Genomic DNA, 27,186 nt, shown 5'->3' on the forward strand with positions numbered 1-27,186 from the left:
TACAGCTCTTGTGACGGAGCCAGGAATAAGTACAAACAGAGTTGTCTTTGTGTGTGTGTGTGCATGTGTGTGTGCACTCTTGTGTGTTTGCATATGTTATCCCTGACAGCTTCTCCCATAGATAGACACATTTTATACTCACACTGCCAAGTGTTAGCAACTGCTCTGTGTCACATCCTATAACACAGAATGTCTTTTTCCAGGAATCATCGTACATGCACACACGCACAAGCACGCACACACATACACAGTACACACACACACACACACACATACATAGAGGGAACATTTAGGAAACTTGAGATTGTTTAAGGAGACTTTTATGGCTTTTAAAGCATTAATATTATGATAACGGGGAGAAAGGACAGTTGTAAATTGTACCGTGTGTTTAGCCGTAGTTTGAACCCAGCACTCCTGACTCCATAACAGATGATGTAAGCCGCTCCCTTCCCACCGGCCACAGCTAGTAAAGCACCTGGGACCTGAACATACCACTACCACCCACTCCTAACTACACAAACACACACACACTCATAAACCCAACATAAATAGGCCATCCATGTGGCAATTAGGTGACATGTGGAGCCGGGAGTGCAACATTCACAGGCTGATGTGTTGGTGAACAAACATGTTGTGACCTGTAGTACACACATACTGTAACCCAGTTGGGCTGTTTCACTACTGATCAACAAAGTCACACTGAAACGCTACAGCCAATTCCCATTTCAAATTACTTCCATCTTGTCATCCACGGTTTAATGAAACATATGAAATGAAAACAGGAGGCTGTAGCAGGTTCCTGGTGGCTGTGAAGCAGATATCTATGTAAAACAGTCCTTGACCTGTCTTCTGAAGAGCCACATGTATAGATGATGGTGTTGTGTATGATGATAGCGCTGTGTAGGTTGGTATGATAGTGATGATGGGATGCTCTTTCAGGGGACTGATTGTTCATGCATGAAAAGTATCTGGTAGATTATATGTAAAACTGCTATATTCTGGTAGGATTAGTGGAGGTTTAGTCAAGGTATGTGTGTGTGTGTGTGTGTGTGTGTGTGTTTGCATATGCAAGCATGCGACCATGGATGATATGTGTGTGTGTGTGTGTGTGTGTGTATATGTATTACCAATGTGAGTTTTGGTCATATGCCATGCAGCTGTCTTGTCTTGGTTAAAATGGGTGTGAGTGTGGTGTTTAAACTGGTTTCTGTGCAACAGTGATTGTCGTTTTTCTACCTGTGCACATTGTATTACTAACACATCACAGGACTCTCACTCTTCCATCAGTCTTAAGAACAGTGATATTCTTATGAAGTTCTATCCCTAACTGCATTCTTTTTTAGTGAATCCCAAGGTATAATTCAAGTTATGCCAGCATCCAGAGACTAGTTGAGTTTAAAAATGAGACTACGAGTTAAACTGCCGATAAAGGCCCAACCAATGGGCCCAATTAGGGAAGACATTAAACAATATCCAATATCTACCAATGGCAATTTATTTTTGTGCTACTGGTATCATTTGATATTATTCATCATTGTATCTAAGGGCTGTAACAATTTGTCGGTGCCATCAATTACATCCATTATGTAAATTCATAGATTTTGCATATTCATAATCAATGCATCATTTTATTATTGGTATGAACATTGCTGTGGCAACAAGCCAAAACCTTGAATTAAAATAAATTCTGACTCATAGTACAGTACAGTATGAAAATACTGTAAACACAAACCCAATAATGCGGTGCTTTGTTGACTGGGCAAAGCTGAAATGGCAGACCACAGCAGTTACTGCCATGTATGAACGCCTAAACAAAAAATCATGGTCAGGCATTTTGATGTGTATGACAGTATTTAACTGAATGGCAAGTATTTAAGTCATGTTAGCCAGCAGGCCAGTGAGCTAGCAAGCTTGCTTTCAATATATAGCAAGGAAACCTACTCAGCTGTTAATTTATTCATGACCCAATTGCTATTTTCAGATACGTTGTTCAAAATTTTTTGTTTTGTGATAGTTAAGGTTTTCCAGGATTACTAATTCTTAGGCAGTAGCCTTTTGTTTTCCAGTCTGCCCTAGAAATCAGCTCTAGTTGGGTAGGTCTATACACTGAAATGTAACATAAATATTATTAGTAATAGATGTCATACAGCATCTTATGGGTCTAGACTGTCCATAATATGCTAAAATATAGTTTAGTTATAGTGACATATCTCACATGAAAATGTATCTGACAATTATGGTTTAATCACTAACAAAATAATGTCTTGGCAGTTTAATTGGTAACAAAGAACCATTAGTTACAGCCCTGTGTTGTATTCTTTCTCTAGACCAAATTCTCAATCAGAATTCATAACCACACACCTGTTCTGGGGTTTTGTGTAGAATTTCTTTCATCTGAGAAGCCCAGTCCTCAGTAAACGTGGAAACTTTAAACCTAACCATCAGCCATTGTGCTGCAATGTCATTTTTATTCTGCAGATCTCATCAGTGCATTTATGGTGGAACAAATATGGCCAATAATGGTATATCTATGAACAATCAGTACCAACAGACAATAACAGCAGACAATATTGGGGCTCTGATATATGGATAGATCCCTACTGCCAGTTGACTGTTGTAACAGAGTAAGAACTGCTACACTGCTTACAGAGTTTGAAAGCAGTGCAGGCTTAAACATTGAGGCAAAGAAGAGGCTAAGAATGTGAAGGTTTTTTGTTAGCTTGGGCATATACTGTGGGGGATGGACTTTATACTTCTACATTATGATTCTTTATTATGAAAAGACTGTATAGCATTCTCCAGCTGTATGCATCCCTGTATATAGGGGCTCGGGGAGAGAAGCAAGAAGAACCAGGAGGAATGGAGGGAAAGTCTGGAAAACCCCAGTCATTCCCTGCGGGCTGTCAGGAATGGCCAGGATCTGCCAGGAGTGGGGGGGGGGACGCCAGTGGAATGACCGAGGAAGGGGTTGAAGGAGAGGGGGAATAAAGGAGAGGATGATTTGAGGGAAGAGTGGAAGGAGAGAGGGAACAGAGAAGAGAGGGAGGAAATGAGAGATGGTGATGAAGGACACAGGGAGAAAGATGAATGGGGGATGAATGGATAGGGAGGAAAGAGGCGAAAAGAGGGAGGAAAATAGTGAAGGAGACAAGAGAGAGGGGGAAAGAGAGAGAAGAGAGGGGACTTGGGGCCTAGACCAGGGGCCAAACCGCTCCACCACAGAGTGCGTCTGGAAGTGATCACACTGGAGCAGGAGCTGAAAGGGGATGGGGGATGAAAACACACACATGCACACAAATGCAAAAGAATTCACCCCTACATACAAAAGACATCTCCAGCAGATGTCGACCACATGCATGCATGGGCTACACTCATGCAAAATATCATGTCATAACACACACATCAGAGGGAGAGCACATGCTGCTGAGATGTGTGTGACTTCTAATGAGAGTAAGGAGTGGGGCAAACCACGGTTTCCATTGCTAATGTTTGTGCCTGTGTCGTTCTCTTGTTTTCTGTGGTGCTTCGACCACAGAAAACTGCCGTAAAGTCACATCAGATCCCATTTCACACGCCGGTGCCAACCTCTAGTCAGCCATTGTGCTAGAATGCGGTCCACCAGACTCTTTTACCAACCAGTTGGGGGGGGGGGGGGATACCTTGTCATGGGATACCTCAGAGAGAACGAATGAAAATAAGGTGTTCAAACAAAAATCCCTTATATTTCATTAGATGACGATACTTTGGTTTGAAATATACAAAATCAGTTTCTTCTGAAGTTAATTTTTGGGAATACTAGTATATCTTGGTCAAGTTGATGTTAGTTTGCTATTCCCCTCCATTGTGCTTCTCTTTGCTTTCTTTATTCTCTCATATTCCCTTTGCCAAACACTGCTCTTTTTTCTTGCTGTTCACCCCTCCTCTGTCTCTCTCTGTGTCGTTGTCTGTCTCTCTCTCTCTCTCTCTTTGTGTTTTTCGTTGTCTCCTCCTCTCCCCTAGCTCTTTCTGAGTCACAGAGCTTTTCTAATACAGTATCTGCGTTAGCTGCATTAGTGATGTTTCTGCTGTGTGAACTCATCCCAGGTCAGCATGTCTGGGATAAAACTTTATGCATTGTATGCAGTGTGTGTGTGTGTGTGTATTTGTGTGTATTTGTGTGTTATTGGGTGAAAGACGGAGGATGAGGGAAAGAGTGAGTGAAGGTGTTGTAATAAGTGAGAAAGTAAAAGCTGTTGATTAGATACAGGGTCAAATTGACATTGTGTGTGTGCCATGTGTGTCTTTTTGGATATGCTATTGTTAAACTCTATTCTTAATTGGCGAATGTGTGATATGAGCAAACTTCACACCTTACTGTGAAATTGGGGGCAGGGATGCCCCCCCCTTCTGTCTATCACAAACACACACACACACACATGCACGCACACACACACACACACACACACACACACACACACACAAACACAAAACCCCACCCCTTAGGAGAGGCTTCCTTGCAGAGCAAGCATAGCCAGTTCACACACAGATGATTTCACTCACACACAAGACAATGAGTGTGAGTGCTAGCCTGAATGTGTTGTAATGTGAAAGTGTGTGTGGGAGTGGTCCAAGTTCTGTGTGAACCAATGTGTGTCTGTGTCTCCATGTGGCCAAAGGTGTATACCCATGCGGCTGCCGCCTCTTGGTCCTAGTGTGTGTTTGTGTGCTTGTATGTGTGTGTTATCTCTGTAATGAGGGCAGATTCTAACCGATGTCTCTCTGTGCTCTCTTACAGTCCGCTGCAGTCTCCGATGGAGGTGAGTACATCTGTCTTTTTCCACATCTAACATTCTCTAGATCTATTTTATTAGAGGTCTATGACCTGTCTTACTATGTTACAATGTTTATTTTAATCTCCACTCCTCCACCATTTCTCTTACCCTTGACCACAATCTGTAGAATTTGTTTCTCCCAGTTGTTATAATCTGTTTCAAGTTGTGTGTCATGTGGCTGAATATGTGGCCTGTTGTGTCAGAGCAGTTGTCCTGCACTAAAGTGTAGTGTCATGGCCATGGTCATGATGGATACCCCATTAGTGTCTGGCTGCGTGCGCTAACTAAATTCACCCAAACAGACGGTCTGGTTTGACCTGCTCAACTTCTGCCCCACCCCTGTCTGCAGTACTGCTATTGGCTGGCTGCAAGCGAAGTTAGTCACAAATGTTTAAACGTATTAGCTGCAGACCAGAAACTTGTGATGGCAAGTCAAAGATAGAACACACAGCGTGAGAGAGAGAAAACAGAGAAAGCAGTACAGGGAATGTTGTCCTCACTTTACAATGAAAGGCTGAATGTTTTTTTGTACAATTGCTCTACTAATTCCTACTAGTGTGTTGTCACGATACCATAACTTTGACCGGGATAAAACTTCTACGCTTCCACAACACTACGGAAAACAAGAAAAACCACCAACCACTGTGTTACCACACTTGGCTTAAACAGCTTTGTAGCAAATTTTACACAGAGGTTTTCATATGTCGGTCGGGTTTCCATCTTTGTTTGGGTTAGTAAGTGAAGTAGTTCCATACTTTGCTCTTGGCACCAGTTTTGTCATCCAGTTTAGCTGGACTGGGATTCATTTTATTTCTCTGTCTCTTTCAATCCGTTCTTTTGACTTCTTTTTCTTTGAACTATTTCAGTCTACACATACACACCCTCTAGAGGAGACACTGACATGGAATTGATATAGACATTTGGTGAAAGTCTTAATTAATAAAATTCAGTATTGAATTCCATCTTTCGCAATGGTATTCAAGTAGTATTGAAACTTTGGTTATCAACAGCACTAGTTCCTACAGATAAGATAGGTATCAACTATACACTAGCACAGTTCCTCTCTGCTTGTGTCTGATAAAAATGTCTGTAACATTGCCCAGAACTATGTTTTGTTCTGTTCTGTTCTGTCTGTTCTGTCTGTTCTGTTCTGTCTGTTCTGTCTGTTCTGTTCTGTTCTGTTCTGTCTGTTCTGTTCTGTTCTGTCTGTTCTGTTCTGTCTGTTCTGTTCTGCTCTGCTCTGTTCTGTCTGTTCTGTTCTGCTCTGTCTGTTCTGTTCTGTCTGTTCTGTTCTGTTCTGCTCTGTTCTGTCTGTTCTGTTCTGCTCTGCTCTGTTCTGTCTGTTCTGTTCTGTCTGTTCTGTTCTGCTCTGCTCTGTCTGTTCTGTTCTGTCTGTTCTGTTCTGCTCTGTTCTGTCTGTTCTGTTCTGTTCTGTCTGTTCTGTTCTGTCTGTTCTGTTCTGCTCTGTTCTGTCTGTTCTGTTCTGTTCTGTCTGTTCTGTTCTGTTCTGCTCTGTTCTGTCTGTTCTGCTCTGTTCTGTCTGTTCTGTTCTGTTCTGTTCTGTCTGTTCTGTCTGTTCTGTTCTGCTCTTTTCTGTCTGTTCTGTTCTGTTCTGTTCTGTTCTGCTCTGTTCTGTCTGTTCTGTTCTGTTCTGCTCTGTTCTGTCTGTTCTGTTCTGCTCTGTTCTGTCTGTTCTGTTCTGTTCTGTTCTGTTCTGCTCTGTTCTGTCTGTTCTGTTCTGCTCTGTTCTGTCTGTTCTGTTCTGTCTGTTCTGTCTGTTCTGTTCTGTCTGTTCTGTTCTGTTCTGCTCTGTTCTGTCTGTTCTGTTCTGTTCTGTCTGTTCTGTTCTGTTCTGCTCTGTTCTGTCTGTTCTGTTCTGCTCTGTTCTGTCTGTTCTGTTCTGTTCTGTTCTGTTCTGCTCTGTTCTGTCTGTTCTGTTCTGTTCTGTTCTGTTCTGCTCTGTTCTGTCTGTTCTGTTCTGTTCTGCTCTATTCTGTCTGTTCTGTTCTGTTCTGTTCTGCTCTGTTCTGTCTGTTCTGTTCTGTTCTGCTCTGTTCTGTTCTGTTCTGTTCTGCTCTGTTCTGTCTGTTCTGTTCTGCTCTGTTCTGTCTGTTCTGTTCTGTTCTGTTCTGTTCTGTTCTGTTCTGTTCTGCTCTGTTCTGTTCTGCTCTGTTCTGTTCTGCTCTGTTCTGTTCTGTTCTGCTCTGTTCTGTCTGTTCTGTTCTGCTCTGTTCTGTCTGTTCTGTTCTGTTCTGTTCTGTTCTGCTCTGTTCTGCTCTGTTCTGTTCTGTTCTGCTCTGTTCTGTCTGTTCTGTTCTGCTCTGTTCTGTCTGTTCTGTTCTGTTCTGTTCTGTTCTGTCTGTTCTGTTCTGCTCTGTTCTGTCTGTTCTGTTCTGTTCTGTTCTGTTCTGTTCTGTTCTGTCTGTTCTGTTCTGCTCTGTTCTGTCTGTTCTGTTCTGCTCTGTTCTGTTCTGTTCTGTTCTGCTCTTTTCTGTCTGTTCTGTTCTGTTCTGTTCTGTTCTGTTCTGTTCTGTTCTGCTCTGTTCTGTCTGTTCTGTTCTGTTCTGTTCTGCTCTGTTCTGTCTGTTCTGTCTGTTCTGTTCTGCTCTGTTCTGTTCTGTTCTGTTCTGCTCTGTTCTGTCTGTTCTGTTCTGTTCTGTTCTGCTCTGTTCTGTCTGTTCTGTTCTGTTCTGTTCTGCTCTGTTCTGTCTGTTCTGTTCTGTTCTGTTCTGCTCTGTTCTGTTCTGCTCTGTTCTGTTCTGTCTGTTCTGTCTGTTCTGTTCTGCTCTTTTCTGTCTGTTCTGTCTGTTCTGTTCTGCTCTGTTCTGTCTGTTCTGTTCTGTTCTGCTCTGTTCTGTTCTGTTCTGTTCTGTCTGTTCTGTCTGTTCTGTTCTGTTCTGTTCTGTTCTGTCTGTTCTGTTCTGCTCTGTTCTGTTCTGTCTGTTCTGTCTGTTCTGTCTGTTCTGTCTGTTCTGTCTGTTCTGTTCTGCTCTGTTCTGTTCTGCTCTGTTCTGTCTGTTCTGTTCTGTTCTGTTCTGTCTGTTCTGTCTGTTCTGTCTGTTCTGTCTGTTCTGTTCTGTTCTGTTCTGCTCTGTTCTGTTCTGTCTGTTCTGTTCTGTTCTGTTCTGTCTGTTCTGTCTGTTCTGTTCTGCTCTTTTCTGTCTGTTCTGTTCTGCTCTGTTCTGCTCTGTTCTGTCTGTTCTGTTCTGCTCTGTTCTGTCTGTTCTGTTCTGTTCTGTTCTGCTCTGTTCTGTCTGTTCTGTTCTGCTCTTTTCTGTCTGTTCTGTTCTGCTCTTTTCTGTCTGTTCTGTTCTGCTCTGTTCTGCTCTGTTCTGTCTGTTCTGTTCTGCTCTGTTCTGTCTGTTCTGTTCTGTTCTGTTCTGTTCTGTTCTGCTCTGTTCTGTCTGTTCTGTTCTGCTCTGTTCTGTTCTGCTCTGTTCTGTCTGTTCTGTTCTGTTCTGTTCTGCTCTGTTCTGTCTGTTCTGTTCTGTTCTGCTCTGTTCTGCTCTGTTCTGTCTGTTCTGTTCTGTTCTGTTCTGTTCTGCTCTGTTCTGTCTGTTCTGTTCTGCTCTGTTCTGTTCTGCTCTGTTCTGTCTGTTCTGTTCTGCTCTGTTCTGTCTGTTCTGTTCTGTTCTGTTCTGTCTGTTCTGTTCTGTTCTGCTCTTTTCTGTCTGTTCTGTTCTGTTCTGTTCTGTTCTGTTCTGTTCTGTCTGTTCTGTTCTGTTCTGCTCTTTTCTGTCTGTTCTGTTCTGTTCTGTTCTGTTCTGTTCTGTCTGTTCTGTTCTGTTCTGCTCTGTTCTGTCTGTTCTGTTCTGTTCTGTTCTGTTCTGTTCTGTTCTGCTCTGTTTCGTTCTGTCTGTTCTGTTCTGCTCTGTTCTGTCTGTTCTGTTCTGTTCTGTTCTGTTCTGTTCTGCTCTGTTTCGTTCTGTCTGTTCTGTTCTGCTCTGTTCTGTTCTGTTCTGCTCTGTTCTGTTCTGTTCTGTTCTGTTCTGCTCTGTCTGTTCTGTTCTGCTCTGCTCTGTTCTGTCTGTTCTGTTCTGCTCTGTTCTGTCTGTTCTGTTCTGTTCTGTTCTGTTCTGCTCTGTTCTGTCTGTTCTGTTCTGCTCTGTTCTGTTCTGCTCTGTTCTGTCTGTTCTGTTCTGTTCTGTTCTGCTCTGTTCTGTCTGTTCTGTTCTGTTCTGCTCTGTTCTGTCTGTTCTGTTCTGTTCTGTTCTGTTCTGCTCTGTTCTGTCTGTTCTGTTCTGCTCTGTTCTGTTCTGCTCTGTTCTGTCTGTTCTGTTCTGTTCTGCTCTGTTCTGTCTGTTCTGTTCTGTTCTGTTCTGTCTGTTCTGTTCTGTTCTGCTCTTTTCTGTCTGTTCTGTTCTGTTCTGTTCTGTTCTGTTCTGTTCTGTTCTGTTCTGTCTGTTCTGTTCTGTTCCGCTCTGTTCTGTCTGTTCTGTTCTGCTCTGTTCTGTCTGTTCTGTTCTGTTCTCTCTGTTCTGTTCTGTTCTGCTCTGTTCTGTTCTGTTCTGTTCTGTTCTGCTCTGTTTCGTTCTGTCTGTTCTGTTCTGCTCTGTTCTGTTCTGTTCTGCTCTGTTCTGTTCTGTTCTGCTCTGTTCTGTTCTGTTCTGCTCTGTTCTGTTCTGTTCTGCTCTGTCTGTTCTGTTCTGTTCTGCTCTGTTCTGTCTGTTCTGTTCTGTTCTGCTCTGTTCTGCTCTGTTCTGCTCTGTTCTGTCTGTTCTGCTCTGTTCTGTCTGTTCTGTTCTGGTCTGCTCTGTTCTGTTCTGTCTGTTCTGTTCTGTTCTGCTCTGTTCTGTTCTGTTCTGCTCTGTTCTGCTCTGTTCTGCTCTGTTCTGTTCTGCTCTGTTCTGTTCTGCTCTGTTCTGCTCTGTTCTGTTCTGCATCAGCATCTTGCAAAACCATTTATGTAGTGTTTTTGAAATGGGTAGACTGTGTTCCTATGTTTTGCTGTACTGGACCTCATTTGAAGTACGCTGCTACGTGTCTGTGGAGAACATGTGAAAGGTGCGTGTTCAGATTTTTCCACTCTAAACTTAGCCAACACACAGCAGCCCACCAATTCCCTTTCCCATATGGCTCATTTAGCATGTGCCAACGTTAGTGAAAGGTTTCTGAATTAAGAAAGCCCTAGTGTTGCGTTAACGCCTGCCATATGCATATCAAAGACAAGGGAGACAGGGGAGAAGAAAGGAAGACGAGGAGGTGGGAAACAAGAAAAAAGGGGTGTAGCTGCTCTTGTGTAGGAGTCATGGCAGACATGTTGGCCGTTAGCTACAAAGTAAAGTATAAGTGTTTATGGCCACTTATTCACACCATGTGTTTCTGAGAGAGGGAGAACGTGTTGGCAGTGAGTGCAATGGAAAGCTTAGTCCTCTTGCACATTTACTGTATTTACATGTGTTGCAGGGATCTATGTGGCACTGGTACCAGTGAAAAATGTTATTGGTCAGTTGCTCAGACTGTGAAGTTGGAGAATGGGTCACTAAAGCCAGAGGGAGATGCAGTAAGTGAAGTGTTACTGCTTCTACACACTGCAACTTGGTTGATGTGTCGCTCTATTCTGACCAAATTGTGGGCGGTGCGAGAGTCTCCGATTGCATCTATGTAATGGTCTTGTTTTGACCAAGAAAAATAAACTATTTATTTATACAAACTGGGTTGTTGCAGCAGCAAAAGTAATAGGATACAGCAGGGAGGGGAAACAACAGAAAAATAGAATGCATGTGACAAAAATGCATGTGCATTATTGTCTGTTCACGTTATCACTACATTGAGAAAGTGACGAGGTAGCAGAGGAGGTACAGGGAAAGTGTCATATGTGCCAACTCGAGTAGAATGCATATATGTATAAATGAGGACATGGGTAGTATTATTTATTGAGGAAAAAGACGTAGATTGGCAGGGTAGCTGAACCCCTGCTCACTCATTGTAAGTCGTGGATAAAAGCATCAGCTAAATGTCTAAAATTTAAGCCATTTTTTTTATTAGTATATACTATTAACAGTCACTGTAAGATTCTGTTATGTAGCAATGTAGATTATTCTTACTGAATGATTTTTGTATAGTATATAGTGTACAATTTGTATAGTATAATATATTTTGTATTGTGTCTTATGGCATATAACCTCACAAGTTGAACTCTGAAACTTACAGACAAATTATTCTTCTTGTCTGTCCGAAAAGTCTAGACAATAATAAGTTGGCACATATACTTTCTTGTTCTTTACATGTCAGTCAGTCTTAGTGTGTGTATGTGTGTGTGTGTGTGTGTGTTAGAGTAGCTGAACTGTATGCGGGCTGCAGGCCTCATTAGTCTCACTAGTGGCCTTCCTTTAACAAGCTCCTCATCAATACTGCACAGTTTGTGTGTGTGTCTGTGTGTGTCTGTGGGCACACGTGTACGTGCGTGTGTTCAGGCGTCTTTAGTTCCCTCCTCCCTCTGCTTTGAATTATTCATCATCTGAAGCCCTGTGTGTGCTTGTATCGCTTACCTATCTGGAGGCTTATAGAGGTATGTGTATGCATGTGTGAGTGTACGTGCACTTGTGCGCGCACGCTTGCGGCCCGACTCTCCCCGCTCTCTCGGGTTGTCGGCCGGGCTCCTTATCGCCGACAGCCTCTTTCTCCTTCAGTCTCCCTCTTCTTTCCTCCCTGTTGTTCGCTCTCCCTCTTTCTCTCTGCGATGCTGTCAGCGGTGTGTGTATATGCCCTGTCCGGGACTGTGTGTTCAACCTGGTGTGCTTGAGTTTGTGAGGGGGCCTGGTTGGGAGAGTATGGATGGAGGGGCCTGGTTACCCCTCAGGATTCGCTATCTGCCCCGCTGGCACCACACAGGCTCCTACCAGCTCTACCCAGGTGAGGAGACAGACGATGCTGGAGCTGATTTATTTCCACCTAAGGAAAATACAGATTTTAACTTCAACTAAGCAATAAGGCTAACACATTGACAGCTGAAGGCTTTTGGTGTGAATATCTTTTTAATTTGTTTGACTGAAGTCCTTGTAAGGATGCCTGAAGGGATTCACAATCATAAGATTCAGATGGTTTGTTAAATGAGTCCTTTAGTGACTACCAACTGCTGGGTTGGAATTAAATTAGCTTAGCCTGTCTGTTGGTAGAAATAGCCTGTCTGTTGGTAGGAATAAAGAAATTGTTGGTTTAAATAGTGTGAAGATCAAATGGTGTGGTTTACACTGTCCGGCGTACCTTTGCTCTGTTGTTTGCTCTCCATCTCCATTACAAGACACCAGTGAATTGAACTTTGGCTTTAAAGAGAGTACAGAGCTAGGAGCGAGGCATTAACACTGGCTGCCTTTGGACTTTTTGGAGGTGGTTTGAATAGAAGGCTGAAATGGGAAAGTAATTATTTTCCCTTTCATCATATTTTACTGGCTTTCTACTGTGGCGGTCCAACTTTGCCGACTCTGCCGTCACTGAGCTCTGCAGGTAACAGAACACTCCCAGCTGAAAGGACCTCACCAAGATGGCTGATTGCCTTTTACACGGGTTGCGAAATGCAACCTTTCCCTAATACCTTGTCAAAACGGATGATTTTGTACCTTATAGTCAGATTGTTGATGTCCACAGTGCTCATTTCCTTTCTAAAATAGGCAGAGAGGCAGTTAGATTTGCCTTTTGTTGCACTCTATTTGTCTGTTTTATCCAGGATACTCTTGATGTTGTAGAATTGTATAGACTCACTCAGTCCTGCTGTCTACTCATGCTCGTAGCCACATGTGCATTCTCCACCGTTTTTGTCAGTATTTAAATAGGGGTCATTACACATTTAATCCACTACATTTCACAGATACCACTTTCTCCTTCACTACATTTATCTACAGTAACACTCAGGCTTGCATTGCTTTGAATGAAAAAATATTTTGTATATAAGACAGAATCAGTTCCTTCAATTATGTTGATATTGAGGAGGAAGCAATCAGAGTGAGCCTACCTGGACACTGATGCTTTCAATTGCTGAAATAGGAGGACATCATTGTGAACATGAATTGTTTACTTTTGATACTTAAGTTCATTTAATATGACTTACATCAGTGCTCTTACTTTTTAATATGAATTAGCCTACTTAAATAGCCTAGTTCACAACTTTTTAAATTACAAGCAGAATTCTGAAGAGAGGACTTTTGCTCTGGTCCGGATACTGTTCTTTCAGGCTGTTTCTAGGATTTGCATCTTCTCGGACACCTGACAAACAGTGCCTTCCCTCTGGCTGTGCCTGTGTTGTGTTTTATCTTTGTTGAGCAGCCATGTTGCAGTTTATCAGGCCTGAAGCGTGGTCTGGTTATTATCTGTGTGTCTCTCTGACTACCTGCCTCCCTGTCTGTCTATATGTTGTCCAATCAGAACATAGACACACTGAGATCGCCCTAATACAGCTATTTGATTGTGTGTGTATGTGTGTGTGTGATTCCCCCCTGAGCAGAGCTGAACAGCGTGGAGCTGCAGGGCTGCGGCAGTGACAACAGTCTGAACAGTAATGCCAGCCTGCCCAGCGTCCAGAGCCACCGGCGCCACACAGAGAGGAGAGTGGCCAGCTGGGCCGTCTGCTTCGAGAGGCTGCTGCAGGATCCTGTGGGAGTCCGCTACTTCTCGGTACCACGATAACACACGGCTGGTGGTGGCCAGCAAATGCACGGGGACACTAAGCTATGTTTTCATACAACTGTCAGACAAATTTAAAGTTCACTTTTCAAATGTTGCAAAAAATAAAATGTGAATTAGGTGTGTTTACATCAGCTTGGGCTGAAGCAAATAAAGAGGCTACCTGAAAGTAGAACAACATCAGAAAAAACATCCACTAGAAAAAAAATGGAAAGAGAAGAAGGATTAAGAAGGATTGATATTGGACACGTATATACACACAAACACACACTCACCAGCGCAACCAACCACTGACTACATAACGGGGATCAATAAATATCATATAAAAATATACATACACAAAATCCACAATCTAGCAAAAGCTTTGCCAAGGGTTTTATTTCATTTCATTTACAGAGTCTGACCTGACCTGCTCTATCTGCTATCTATATGCTGCTCGTGTGATCTTTTTATCGTTATATATGTCTGTATACAATGCTTCTTCTATCTGTTTGTCTCCTAGCTGTAGCTAGGATATTATGGTCAGGACACTTTTATCCTAGTCTGATATAGTAGTTTGTCAAAAAAAAAATTCTTCCTTTTGACTTTTTGACGGGCAGAGGAGTGTATGTATGTCTGTGAAGCCAAAAGTCTGTGAAGCCAAAAGTCTGTGAAGCCAAAGACGAATTTCCACATGAGTGGACAATAAAGATGTCTAATCTTACTAACTTTTGAATAATTCTTTGTGCTGCAGGAGTTTCTAAAGAAAGAGTTCAGTGAAGAGAATATCCTGTTCTGGCAGGCTTGTGAGTTCTTCAGCCATGTCCCTGAGAATGACAAGAAGCAGGTAACAGACACACACACACACACATACACACACACACACACACACACACACACACACGGTATAATCACATTTATGCATCCATACTTCACGCCCCTCTTGTGATGCATAAGGAAATTACAGTATGAGTTAGAATCTGCTTTCCTCCCACACCTGTCTTCTCTCTCTCTGTCTGTCTCTCTCTCACTCTCCAACTCACACTGAAACACCCATCCCCATCTCCTCTTACTCTTTACTTTTGTCCTTGTCCCTCTTCATCCCTTCCTAAATGCCTCTCCCTCCCTCTGTCTCCCCTCTTGTCCCTCATGCTGACCTCCTCCAGTTATCTCAGCGTGCCAGGGAGATCTACAACAGCTTCCTGTCCAGTAAAGCCACAACACCGGTCAACATTGACAGCCAGGCCCAGCTCGCCGACGACATCCTCAACGCCCCCCGACCCGACATGTTTAAGGAGCAGCAACTGCAGGTAGTGTATACACAAACACACACTCAGAAACATGTCGAATTTATAATTGGCAACTCCAAGTGATGAGCAGTCACTTCTCTCAAACAGGACTTTAGAGCAGGTAAGCAGGTAATTTAAACCTATAGGGCTGGGCGATATGACCAAACATTTACCTCGATAACGATAATTGAAACAATAATTAGTTTAACATTTTTTACCTTGGTGCACAAATATTGCATTCCGCATTAGTGTCATTGCCATTAGTGTCGTTAGCATTGGCTAAACTATCCATCTATCTTGCCTCAATCTAGTTGTAACTAAAATATTTACCAGCAAAAAATATTTTTTTGTCACACAGTTGCAAACACATTGTGATACGAACACTGGGCGAGAGAGTATAATTCAGTACAAGGCGAGAGAGAGCGCTGTTTCCGCTGTTTTCATTGGGTAAACAAAAACAACTGCTATGCTAGCTAAATCTAGTTGTAACTTAAATATTCGCTGGCAAAAAACTTTTTTGTCACACTGATTAGTCACTGTAGTGTCAATGTGGCAATTATGGTAATTATGGTCTAATTTGATTATTTTAGTAGGACTGTAGCACCGGGAGAGCCAGAATCACTCAATTTGAGGTGAGCAAACACCGTTTGAATGACTGATCAACCGACCTGAATACTGATACGATACGATAGAACTTTATTGTCAGATTTCTCTGACATTTATGATGCATAACAAATTTCAGAGAAATTTGACAATAAAGTTATATTGTATTATACCAAGGTGGGAATTAGGTCGGTAATAAATTTGTAGTGTCAGTTTCGGTAAATTTTCGGTATACCGTCCAGCCCTATTGAAAACCCTTCATTATTTTTAAAATAATTTGCAAAAGCCTGGGTAGCTCAGACAGCAGAGTATCAGACTTTGAGCATTTAGAGAGATCGACCCGAGTTCAAGCTCCTTTACAGGAAAGCACCGCCCTGCTGATGTGTCCTTGAGCAAGACACTGAATCCCTGCCAGCTCCATATGCTCCATATGTCTGTTCTGCAGCTGACCCGACCTCTGATATTTTCTCTCCAGGGATAAATAAAGTGGCACATTATTATTACTAATAAAACTGAATCAAAACAGAACCCAGTTCAAAACTAATATTACAGCGCTGGAGTCTCATACAGTATAAAGTTTACTATTCATCTTACTAGCTGTCTTCGCATCATGGATGTGAATGGCTTCTTAGACTTGTGTGTTGTGGGGGGTAAGCAGCTGCTGAAAAGCTCCATTGATTTCAACAGTTGAGCTCAGATGTTCAAACTCTGATAAGAGTCACAAGGCTAGAGGAATATTCTCACCATCACCCTCTATATTTTTACAAATAAAACATACACACACACGCGCACACACACACACACAAACACAGACACACTGATATCAAAGCCTGAGACAAACTTTTCCAGTATACCTCAGGGCTTGTTGAGATCTCGTGGCACCATTGACTCTGGATTTAGTGTCGCACACACACGCATTCAAACTCTATTTCTCCCTTATTCTGTCTTTTCCTTACTTTTTCAATTTCACTTTTCTTCCAACATTTTCTTTCTAAACATCTGCATTTGTTCACTCTCTTTCCCTCTGTTCCTTCCTTTCTTCTTCTTTTTTTCCCCCTGTTGGTTCGTTCCTTTGTTCCTCACTTTCTTCCTGTGTTTATTTCGTCCTTCCCTCATTTCTTCCTTTATCCCTCCTTTCCTTCCTTCCTTCCTTACTTCCTTCCTCATTTTCCATTGCTCCTTCCTTCCTTCCTTCCTTTCTTTGTTTATTTGTTCCTTCCTTCCCTCCTCATTTGTCCCTCCTTTCCATTCCTTCCTTCCTTCCTTCCTCACTTTCCATTGCTCCTTCCTTCCTTCCTTTGTTTATTTGTTGCTTCCTTCTCTCTTCTCTTCCTTTGTCCCTCCTTTCCATTGTCCATTCCTTCCTTCCTTTCTTTCTTCCCTCCTTTCTTCTTTTGTACTTCCTTTCCATTGCCCATTTTTCCTTCCTTGCTTCCTTACTTTCTCACCCCCTTCATCCTTTTAGATCTTCAACCTGATGAAGTTTGACAGCTACACGCGGTTCCTCAAGTCTCTGCTGTACCAGGAGTGTATGCTGGCAGAAGTGGAGGGCAGGCCGCTCCCGGACCCCTACCACATCCCCAGCAGCCCCACCTCCAAACACAGCACCACCGGCTCCGACCGCTCCAACCTCTCCACGCCCAAGAAGGTAACACAACACACACACACACACACACACACACACACACACACACACACACACACTTCCCCTCTGCTGTGTTCTGTCAAAAATATTCACAGTATTGGTATCAGCATGTGTCACATAAAAAAGAACAAAATGATGTAGTATAGGAAAAAAAGATATTGGAAAAACTGATGCTGGTCTTCAAGTTTTATGTCGACAGTGAAAACAAACTATCAAAATGACAACGCTCTATGATTTGAGATGAGAATGAGAATCACAAAATTGCTTTTACTGTTTTGAGATATAAACACCATAAAATCCTAACTATTTTGGTGAGCTGGAATGATCCTCCTGGGTATTACTATTTAATAAAAGTTTCGAGTTTTGATAAAAGGTGCAGCATCTGGCCTGTCTGCTTTTATCTGTGTGAGTGCATGTGTGTTTGCTCTAATGGGCTTTAATGCATCATTTGCTATATTTCTCTTCTGTTTATGTCTCATAGGAGGACAAGAAGAGCAAGTCGGGCCGCTCTCTGAACGAGGACAGCAGGGATGATTCAGGCGACAGGAAGAAGGGCATGTTCTTCTCCTGGTCCCGCAACAGGAGCTTCGGCAAGGGCCCCAAGAAACGAGACCTGGCCGACTTCAACTACAGTCAGTAGTTGTAGCAGAATCACTGTGTCTTGACCATTACATTAGAGTTTCATTCCAAAACAAGATATCTCCTACTTGAAAAATGTTTTTTGTAATACTGATCAATAAAAATCTTTTTTTTAATTTCCCTAAGTGGATATATAGTGTTTTGGAACGAGCCTCTTCAAACTGACAGGGTATTTTTAGGCTTTCCTTCTGGGTTGTTTCACTTCCTGACACCGCTGACAAGTGTTTTGTTTGCCAGATTTCGCAGGCAGCAATGGCCGCCGTGAATCCCAGGGATCCCTGTCTTCTGGAGCCAGTCTGGAGCTGGGGACATCAGGGTCAGGGAAGAACGAGGTCAGTCTGGAAAGATGCATAACCAAATAATCGAATTAGACCATAATTACCATAATTGGCACATTGACACTCATGTCACTATGGAGCAGGAGCAGAGTCTGACACATGCTTCATCTGCAACCCCTTCCTCTCATTTGGTGAGAGGAATTAATGTGTAATAATGTGTAGAATTGCATTAAAATCAGATTGTTCTTTTTTCTCCTGTCTCCATTTACCCTTGCCTCAACCCCGTCCCCCATCTCCCATCATCCCAACCTCCCTCATTTTTTTCACCCTCCTCTCACCTTCTTCTTCTCTCTCTCTCTCTCTCTCCCCCTCTCCCCCTCCCCCCCCCATCTCTCTCCCCGTCTCTGTTTTCTCCCTCCAGGGTGATCTTTCCCGTAGCACAGTCTCAGTGTCGGCGGACCGCGGAGGTGGCAGCGCCCCCCTGAGGCAGTGTAACATAAGCCTGCCGGACGGCTCGTGCTGCTCGGTGCCGCTGAGGGCCGGAGTCTCCATCAGGGACCTGCTGCTGGGCCTCTGTGAGAAGCTCTGCATCAACCTGGCAGCCGTAGACCTCTTCCTGGTCGGAGGGGAGAAGGTACAACACAGATGGAAGTGATGGAAACTTGGAGTAGATATGCACATGGACAGGGTTTCCTCCAGAAAAATCTTTATTTTTCGTTATCGATATACATCGACGATTTGGCTCACGTATGCAAAATCACATTAAATAATCAAATTAATGTTCATCTCAGTGAACTGAATGCTAATGTTAGATGTGATGCCAAACAAAACTGAAATTGAAACTTAAATGTTTCACACCTCATTTTACCTACCATACCCCAGAGTTTTGAAATAAAATTAGCTTGTTATCAATTTATCCCATAATCACCATATTATCATGATATGATTCCACTGAAAGACGCTAAACGATACTATTGAATTATCCAGCCTTATGTTGTAGTGATAGATACTTCTTAATTTATTTTCCCAGTGTCTGTAATGCACAGAGAGACAGCTTGTATGCTAACCAGTGTGTAGAGCAAATTAAAGTTGGGACATTTCACATATATACAGCACACACACTGAGAGGGAATACGCTTGCTTACACACACATTCAGGACAAACACACACAGCTCAAACTAAGCGGTCACTCATGACAGTCACTGTCACTGCGCTGACCTCACATCTCCTGTTTCACATACCTCAGTAGTGGTGCGTGACATGCTCGTGCATGCATGTGTGTGCTCACCGGGAGTCAGTGACATCAAATACCTTAGTGCTGCGGGGATTGGGTAACTGGCTGGATATGTATGCGTCATGACAACAGCTCTCTCTGTGTCTGTCTCTCTTTCTCTCTCTCTGTCTCTGTCTCTTGCTCTCTCAGCCTCTGGTTTTGGACCAGGACTGCTTGACTCTGTGCTCTCGGGACCTAAGACTAGAGAAACGCACTCTCTTCAGGTATAGTAATATGCAGTCATCATCAGTTTTGTATTCTGGCTTTTATCAAATATTCCCAGTATCAATATAAGAATTACTATTAAGCTTTTGGAACTGATACCAGGAATAAAACTGAGAGCGAATGCGGGTCTTAGACCCTCGATGACCACTAACCCCACTGCTACAGAGAACTCTATGGGAAATGTTTATTGTCTTATCTGTTGTCTCCTTTTCCAGACTGGACTTGGTTCCGATTAACCGTTCGGTGGGCCTAAAAGCCAAGCCCACCAAGCCAGTGACTGAGGTCCTCCGGCCTGTGGTGGCCAAATACGGCCTGCACCTCTCTGACCTGGTGGCACGCATTGTAAGTCGCCCTGTTCAGTTCATCTGTTCAGAGAGAGAGAAAGTAACAGACAGACAGGAAATGTAAGAGAGGAAGGCATCCTAATTTCATGTTTGTGTGTGTCTGTGTGATGCAGAGTGGGGAGTCGGAGCCATTGGATCTAGGTCTTCCTATATCCAACCTGGATGGGCTCAGAGTGGTATTAGATGTAGCAGACCACACTCCTGGAAATGGTAAGGAACACACACACACACACACACACACACAGTTTCTTTCAGTACCATCAACAAACAAATTGCAACTGCTCGTTAATAACACTCAAGCACTAGTCCTTGAGTGTTATTGCTGTCTCGTTTGTACCTATTTAGTATCTTTTTAGTATCAGTCTCACTATATCTGTCCCGCTCTGCCTTTCCCTTTCCTTCATTTAACAGACAAACAGAAGGTCACTCCTTCTAAGAGCCATGTCCCGCCCTCCACAAGCAGAAACCAATCGGCAACAGTAAGAACCCAGTTCCTCCTTCCCATTTCCCTCTCGCTCCGGAATGTTCCATAACCCACCGAATGTCTCTACCTCCTGGTTGATGATGTCACGCTACTAAGTGTCTCTCTTGCCGTCTTCAATCACCCATGTCTGTTTGCAATGTGTTAAAACATGTGCGCAGGTGTATGATGTGTGTGTCGGGGAGGGATTGGGCTGTATGTGACTGCATATATGTGCACTGCTGGGTGGCCAAGAAGCTCGTCACTCTCTCCAGGTTCCTAATGTCCCGTTATCATGGTCTGCCTGCTGCTGAATGCAACGTCAACTTTCCTTTCTGGTTTTCTGGTTCTCCTTCTTCCGATAATAAGACCACTGCACAGGGGATACAAGCGCAGCCACGTAGAGCCTTTGCTGGGTGTCACAGCCTCCAAAAGCTTCCTTTCTTTGTCTGGATACCTGGAAAGGATTTGGTGGTGGTTGCACTTTGGAATGCTGCGGGAGGTTTCTTCGTTATGAATGGGGTTTTACCTTATTGATGACCGCCTGAAATGGTCGCTTATTGGCATCTTAGTAGATTCTAGAATAATTCGCCTTAAAACGGGCTATTTCCCGCTTTGGGGGCAGAAGTATGGCTAGAAGTAGTGGAGAAGTCGTCTCTGGTGTTGCGGTGTGTGTCACTGTTGGCCTACATGTCGGTGATGCTTAGTACACTGTTGCCGTCTTCAGTGTTGAACATTTTGGGTGCCTGAATGGAACACTTGACACCTGTCTTTTAATTATAATTCATCAACCAGCAAATATAATTTATGATTTACAAATATTTTCAGTAAATGTCATTGATAATCAGTCACATCAAGCCAGCAATTTTCCCTTTGGCATCTCTCCATCATTACTTGTTCCCATTGAATTGCCCCCCCTACACCCCATCATTACAAATTGTTCTCGTCTTTACAGTTTGCCCCCCTTCTCACCATCAACAACACTGGTCCCCCGTTTTTTACAAATTGACCCCTTCCTCCCTGTCATTCCTTGTCCCCACACCAACACCATCATGTCCCTTGACCGTCTGGGCTCTAACGGCCCGCTCCGCTCTCCTTGTGGCACCCAGGGGGAGGACAGGCCGTCAGGGAATGCCGGCTCGGCCCACCCCAATGGGGAGAACGGCAAGCCTGGGCCCGGCCCTGACACAAGCAGCCAGCCTTTACCCAACCACTCTGTCTCTCTCCATAAGGCTCCGGAAAAGAGAAAGCAGAAAAAGATTAATATAGACGAAGCTGAAGGTAAAGAATAAACAACCTCCCTCTTTCTCTCTTTGTGATCTCTTTTTTTCTGTAGCCCTGTAGCCTTGCTGCTGTGGTCACACTAACCCTTTTGCCTGTCTGCAGTATTGCAGAAGCAGCACCAATGCTTTCAGAGCTAGCTAGCTACATGTAGCACAGTCACCTCCTCTCACACTGTATGTAGCTTTGACTTGTCTAACTGATTAATGCACACACTCTTCTGCATGTTTTCTGAATTACAATGAATGTATTTTATTGTTTGCCAATGTGTTGTGCTAGGGGATTATTCATTGGAATGTGTATGGTGTGTGTGTGTGTGTGTGTGTGTGTGTGTGTGTGTGTGTGCGCGCACGTGGGTGCATGTTTCAAATGTGTGCACATGCTATGTGTGTGTGTGTGTGTGTGTGTGTGTGTGTGTGTATGTGTATGCAGAGTTCTTCAACCTCATATCCAAAGCTCAGAGCAACCGAGCAGACGACCAGCGAGGTTTGTTAAACAAGAGCGACCTGCAGCTTCCAGAATTCCTGCGCCTGTCGCCGGTGGCAACCAACCAGGCTGTTCCTCCTCCCTACGACCCTGAGCCCACTTGCTCCACCCCTAACTCCCGTAACCCCAACAACGGCAGCTTCCCCAGCAGCGGTCGCCGGGGCAATAAGGAGAACAACAACGACAGAGGAGGAGGAAGCTACTCCCACTCGCTCAACGCGAGTCATCAATCACAGAGCTTGGACTCTTCGCTGGGCAGTGGGGGCGGAGGGGGGAGGAAAGTCAGGCCGCCTCCCCCGTTCCCCGGCACCCTCTCCCCCATCCACCCGTCCCAGGGCCCCCAGCGCGGCCTCCCCCAGGACTCTGGCAGGGGAGAGTCGGTCCAGATGCTGGAAGAGGACACCCTGTCTGACCTAACTCTGGTGGGAGAGGGAGACATTAACAGCCCCAGCCTCACCTATGTAACTCCCTCCGCCCTACTGTCCAAACCCCACCCCCGACCCCAACAACAAGCACAGGACGATCGGCCCAGCTCAGGTACTTCCCCCGTGTGAACTCTGAACTTTTTGACCTTTGATCTTGTGAACTTTCACCTCTTCCTTCACATGGCTGTGAGTGGGATTGGAAACCTGCTAAACTGATCTAGAATCAGTTTGAAGTCCCTTGTTGCCCATTATTCAGGTCAGACCTGGAAAACTTATGCCTGGTCTGCAGATCTGTGTGGCTGCTCCCAGAATGCATCCTGCTCTCCTCCCTTCATTTGAGTTAATAGTCATGTAACATTTTTAATTGAAATCACTTTCTACAATCTAGATGACATTATGAGAAGTTTTATTCCCCAAACAGATTAAGTTGTCAAAAATACAATAACTGATGTGAATAATGGAGTCAAGACGTTTCGGAATGTAACATAAGTGGATATAGTGAGTTGGGATTAAACTGTATGATGCATGCACTACTTTATCTTCTGCCCAGTACTAGCTCTTGCTGACCACAACAGATTTAACATAATTGGATAGGTCAAATACAGGACCACTGCCGACCATCTCATCACTCATAACGTTAGCTCATTTAGCTATATGACATGAAGAGAGGAAAAAAGGATGCATTCAAAGAAACTCGTGTCTGTAACTTCTCCCTGGAATTTCCCTCTGTGGTAGGTATCTGTGTGAACCTTTGAGTGGACTTGCTGTGGATTTCTCTGGAGACTGAAGCTCAAGGACGAGCTCAGGACTAGTCCAAGAATTGGTGAAGACCGGTGCCAAACTCCCTCCTCCATCCCTAGTGTACAGAATCTAACAATGCACTTTAGCCAATCACAAAAAGAGACTTTACACGCAAACATTGCTTTTTATCTTTTTTCTCCCTCTGTTTATTTGTGTTGTACTTGGATCTAAAGCCTGTTCCATGCCACGGGAAGGTTGAGTTATCATACATTCAGAAAAAAAAAAAAAAAAGTATGATACTCGCTAACAATCACTAGCTATTCCAAATCCAAAATGGTATGGAGTTGGATCTTGCGTAGTACTCAAAGCTTCATTAGCACACTTTCAAGTGGACCTTGCTTAGGCGATAAAACGATACTTTAAACTTTGCTTGTTACATGTTTTGTTCCAAGTGGAGCAAACTGTTGTGCTGACGCCGAGCCTGACCTTGCAAATACAGACACAGGCTACCATCAACTCACACACATGCTCAGCTGTTCCTAAATCACCTGAGGACAGTACATTCTGTGTTTCCACCACTGTTTCTCTCACCTCAGGCTGTTCTCGTGCCAGTCGTTAAAACACACATGCAGTCTTTCTCTCTCTCTGTCCACACGGCCCAGAAATTTCTGCACAGACTGTAAATGTGCAGCAGTTATCTGTGCATGTTTCTCCATCCTTCAACTTTCCTCTTTCTCTTCTCTCTTTTCTTCTTCTTTGCACAACATCACACAGCAGCATCTGTCTTGTTTCTTTCTTCTCAAAGGAGTGTCCACATCCATCCCCCTTTTTCAATCCCTTTTTTCGTGGATCAGTCACACTGGCCTCGCTGCAACACTGTCAATCACATTCTATTAGTTTGATTAGTCTCTCTCTCTCTCTCTCTCTCTCTCTCTCTCTCTCTCTCTCTCTCGCAATTCAACAATGTTTTGAACTGCTTGTCCTTGCAAGGCCTTGACCAGAAGAATCGGACTAACAAGTCAAAATGTTTCATTTTTAAAGGTTTTTACTCTTATTTTATCATGTAATATATTCTCAAGAAGACATTAATTTATCCCACGCTCTTTTTAAATTTTACTGTGTATCAATGAAAAGTATTAATTTGTATATAGTCAACATTTTGAATTCACCATATTACTGTAGTCATTGTTGAATTGCAACACAGCCATGATGTTTCTTCAGTTGTGTCACCATAGAAATCAGTTCTACTCTGTTCTGTTCCATTAGGATTGACTGTACTGTCTGTAAATAGATCTAATAAATGTTCTAGAGGTTGAAATCACTCTGTAGAGCCTCGTGTGAACAGCCTCCTTTCTTTTTCATCTTAGACTTTCATCCATTCCTTTCTTATTCTCTTTTCTTCACTTCATCTGTAATGCAGCTGCGTTTGTTCTCAGCACTTCTCAGCGTAGAGGTGCTGAACTGGGATCAGTGAGTGTGTTTACATGGACAGGGTATTCCAACTAAGGTTAAAGGTTAAATGATGAACTATTTATATGCATCTTCATATCCTGATTGTGACTGTCCATGCATACGTAAACCAACAATATTCTGATTATTACCATGGAAATAAGACTCACCCAGACTGCAAAACACCAAGAGTAAATTGGAAAACGAAAAATTATGGGAAAGGAAAATGATTCATTATTCTAACTGTTAAATTAAAGATTGAGGAACCTCAAATGAATATGAATATTAAGGTGTAAACAGACTGAGCAGGCTCCTGGGAGCATCATGTTCATTGTGACTTGAATGGCAAAATCAATTGTACATCAGCAATTCTACTTGAAATACTTGATCAATACCAGCCAGGAACATTTGATGGATTCATTCAGGCTTTTATTTTTTACTTGTTTTTTACTTCTGCCCAATTCACTCCATATATCTGTACAACCTCTCTTCTCCCTTTTATCTTACTTGATATTCCTCTCCTTCTACTTCTCTCTATTACCTCGTTTTCTTTTCCTTTTCTCTCCTCATCGTGTGTGTGTGTGTGTGTGTGTTCGTCTGCAGGACAGGGCTTTTGTTTCGGGGTACAAAGGGTTTCGGGGGACTGGGCTATTAGCTATGCATGGGCTCCCCTCTGCTCAACGCCTTGTTAGGCAAGCTTTGTCATGCTGGGCTCTTTGGTAGCCTGCAAAACAAAACCAGGTTCTGTTTCCCCCTCATCCTCACACACGCACACGCACACACACACACACACACACATACAAACACACACATATACATACATACACAGAGCTGACTGCATCTATGTGCGTCTTTGCATCACAAGATATTTTTCAGTAGGGGTTTTCATGAGAATTATCAATGTTGTTTCTTGTGTTTGTGTTTCCCCCGGGAATGACATGTGACAACAGCAACGACTGATTGTATTTAACCAATCCAAGTGTTGAGAAAGAGAGAATCTTTGTATTTTTGTATAATATACTTGAGCATATTTCACTATCTACATACATCCTCTCTCTTTCTCTCTCACTCACTCACTCACTCACTCACTCACTCACTCACTCACACACACACACACACACACACACACACATACACAGACTGCATGCGTTCTTGTATGAGTGTGATGTATTAGTTCATGGGATTTTTCAAGTGTTTACCAGAAGATTCTGTCCGGGACAAAGCTGGGAAATTAGAAGGGAAAGGATGAAAAACAAGGATCTTTATATATGCACTTAAACCTTTTATTAGGAAAGAAGATAGCGTGTCTCTTTCATGTTCAAAATTTAACAATATAACAATTAATTTCCATCTCCAAAATGTATACATTCATTAATATTAAGAGCATTAAGAGCATTAAGAGCATATAGGAGAAACATAGGGTTTAAATCATAAGAAAAACCCTCATACAAATGTTGATGAAAATGTAAACTAAATCTCCACGTAAACTAATCTCTGGGTGTGATTCATCGCTCCATGGGCACTTGAGGCCGCGATACGTGGGAAGTAACTTTTTGGGCAACTCTGAAGGGCTACAGAACCCAAGGAGCTGCCTCTTTATTGTTGCTTTAATTACATGGGAAAACCTGATTCACAGAAGATGTTATATGAATAGAGTTTTGGCTCTGCGTTTCAATTCACTGCCTCCCGCTGGGACCGTTTCCCATCTGCATTGCCCAAAAAAATAATTGCCAAGTGTATCACCGCCATTTAGCTTCTCATTTCAAATGGCACCATCTGCTGGGTAGAGGAGGGACCAACTGATGGACAAAAAAGAGGAAAAAGAGGACAGATACAGAACCAGGAAGAGGAAAAGAGGGGAAGAGAAATTATTTATTTTCTTAGAACTGAGCCAGGCCAAACTGTATTGCACGGTATAACACCCACCAGAGCTGAGAGAACCGTGGAAAATGATGATCCTTGTTAATAAAAAAAACAACACTGGGATGAGAACAGCAGGGTTTAGATTGATGAAACTGAGAGAGAGGTCTAGTATATTTTTATCTCTTTGCCTCTACTTCCATCTTTCTCTCGCTGTCTTTCTTTCAGATTGTCAAAATGAATTTCTTCTGTTTTTTTTCTGTCACCCTCTGAACAGCCATCTCTTATTGTACTGTCTTCTTTCCTCCTCTCTCCTCTCTATCTCTCTCTGTCTCTCCACCAGTAGATGGCAGCCTATATTAAGAAGGGGGCACAACCTCCCTTCTCCATCAACCCATACAGATAGACAGACAGGCAGACACACTCTCACACACAAGCACAGAGCACCATCCAACCCTCTTTCCCATGATGTCATACCCAGCAGCCAGCATGGGAATATCTGTCACATCCACTTAGTTTGCTGCTGCCTCCCAGCTGGATGTATGTGTGTGTGTGTGCGTGTGTTTGTGTGCCAGTGTGTGAGAGTTGCCGCTGTATCCATGGTGTTAGAACAGTTGGCTACAGGCTGGTCATGGCTGTCAAAGTGTGATATTTGACTGAATTTTTAGAATATGAATAAGCTTTCTTAATTTCTCGCTCTCTCGTTCACATATACTTGCAAACACAAACACACACCAGGAGATAAGGAAATCTTCTACTTAGATTTCTAGTTAAGTCTG

General features: G+C 43.2%; 2 protein-coding genes across 2 annotated transcripts in view; both read left to right on the top strand.

Annotated features, from left to right (window-relative positions):
* Positions 1–24,428, top strand: part of rgs12b (regulator of G protein signaling 12b) — a 46,998-nt gene extending 22,570 nt beyond the window's left edge. The window contains exons 5-18 of the mRNA XM_078291596.1: positions 4,775–4,796; positions 13,252–13,421; positions 14,164–14,256; positions 14,576–14,719; positions 16,767–16,949; positions 17,428–17,578; positions 17,823–17,921; positions 18,307–18,497; positions 19,287–19,360; positions 19,577–19,703; positions 19,819–19,915; positions 20,117–20,184; positions 21,275–21,446; positions 21,879–24,428. Coding sequence (XP_078147722.1) covers positions 4,775–4,796; positions 13,252–13,421; positions 14,164–14,256; positions 14,576–14,719; positions 16,767–16,949; positions 17,428–17,578; positions 17,823–17,921; positions 18,307–18,497; positions 19,287–19,360; positions 19,577–19,703; positions 19,819–19,915; positions 20,117–20,184; positions 21,275–21,446; positions 21,879–22,486 — 2,199 coding nt within the window. The 3' untranslated portion in view covers positions 22,487–24,428. The remainder of the gene's footprint in view (positions 1–4,774; positions 4,797–13,251; positions 13,422–14,163; positions 14,257–14,575; positions 14,720–16,766; positions 16,950–17,427; positions 17,579–17,822; positions 17,922–18,306; positions 18,498–19,286; positions 19,361–19,576; positions 19,704–19,818; positions 19,916–20,116; positions 20,185–21,274; positions 21,447–21,878) is intronic.
* htt (huntingtin) overlaps positions 1–27,186 on the top strand; it is a 102,986-nt gene that overhangs the window by 67,189 nt on the left and 8,611 nt on the right. The gene's annotated exons all lie outside the window — the stretch shown is intronic.

This window comes from Centroberyx gerrardi, chromosome 3 (genome assembly GCF_048128805.1).
Source record: "Centroberyx gerrardi isolate f3 chromosome 3, fCenGer3.hap1.cur.20231027, whole genome shotgun sequence".
NCBI classification, from domain to species: domain Eukaryota; kingdom Metazoa; phylum Chordata; class Actinopteri; order Beryciformes; family Berycidae; genus Centroberyx; species Centroberyx gerrardi.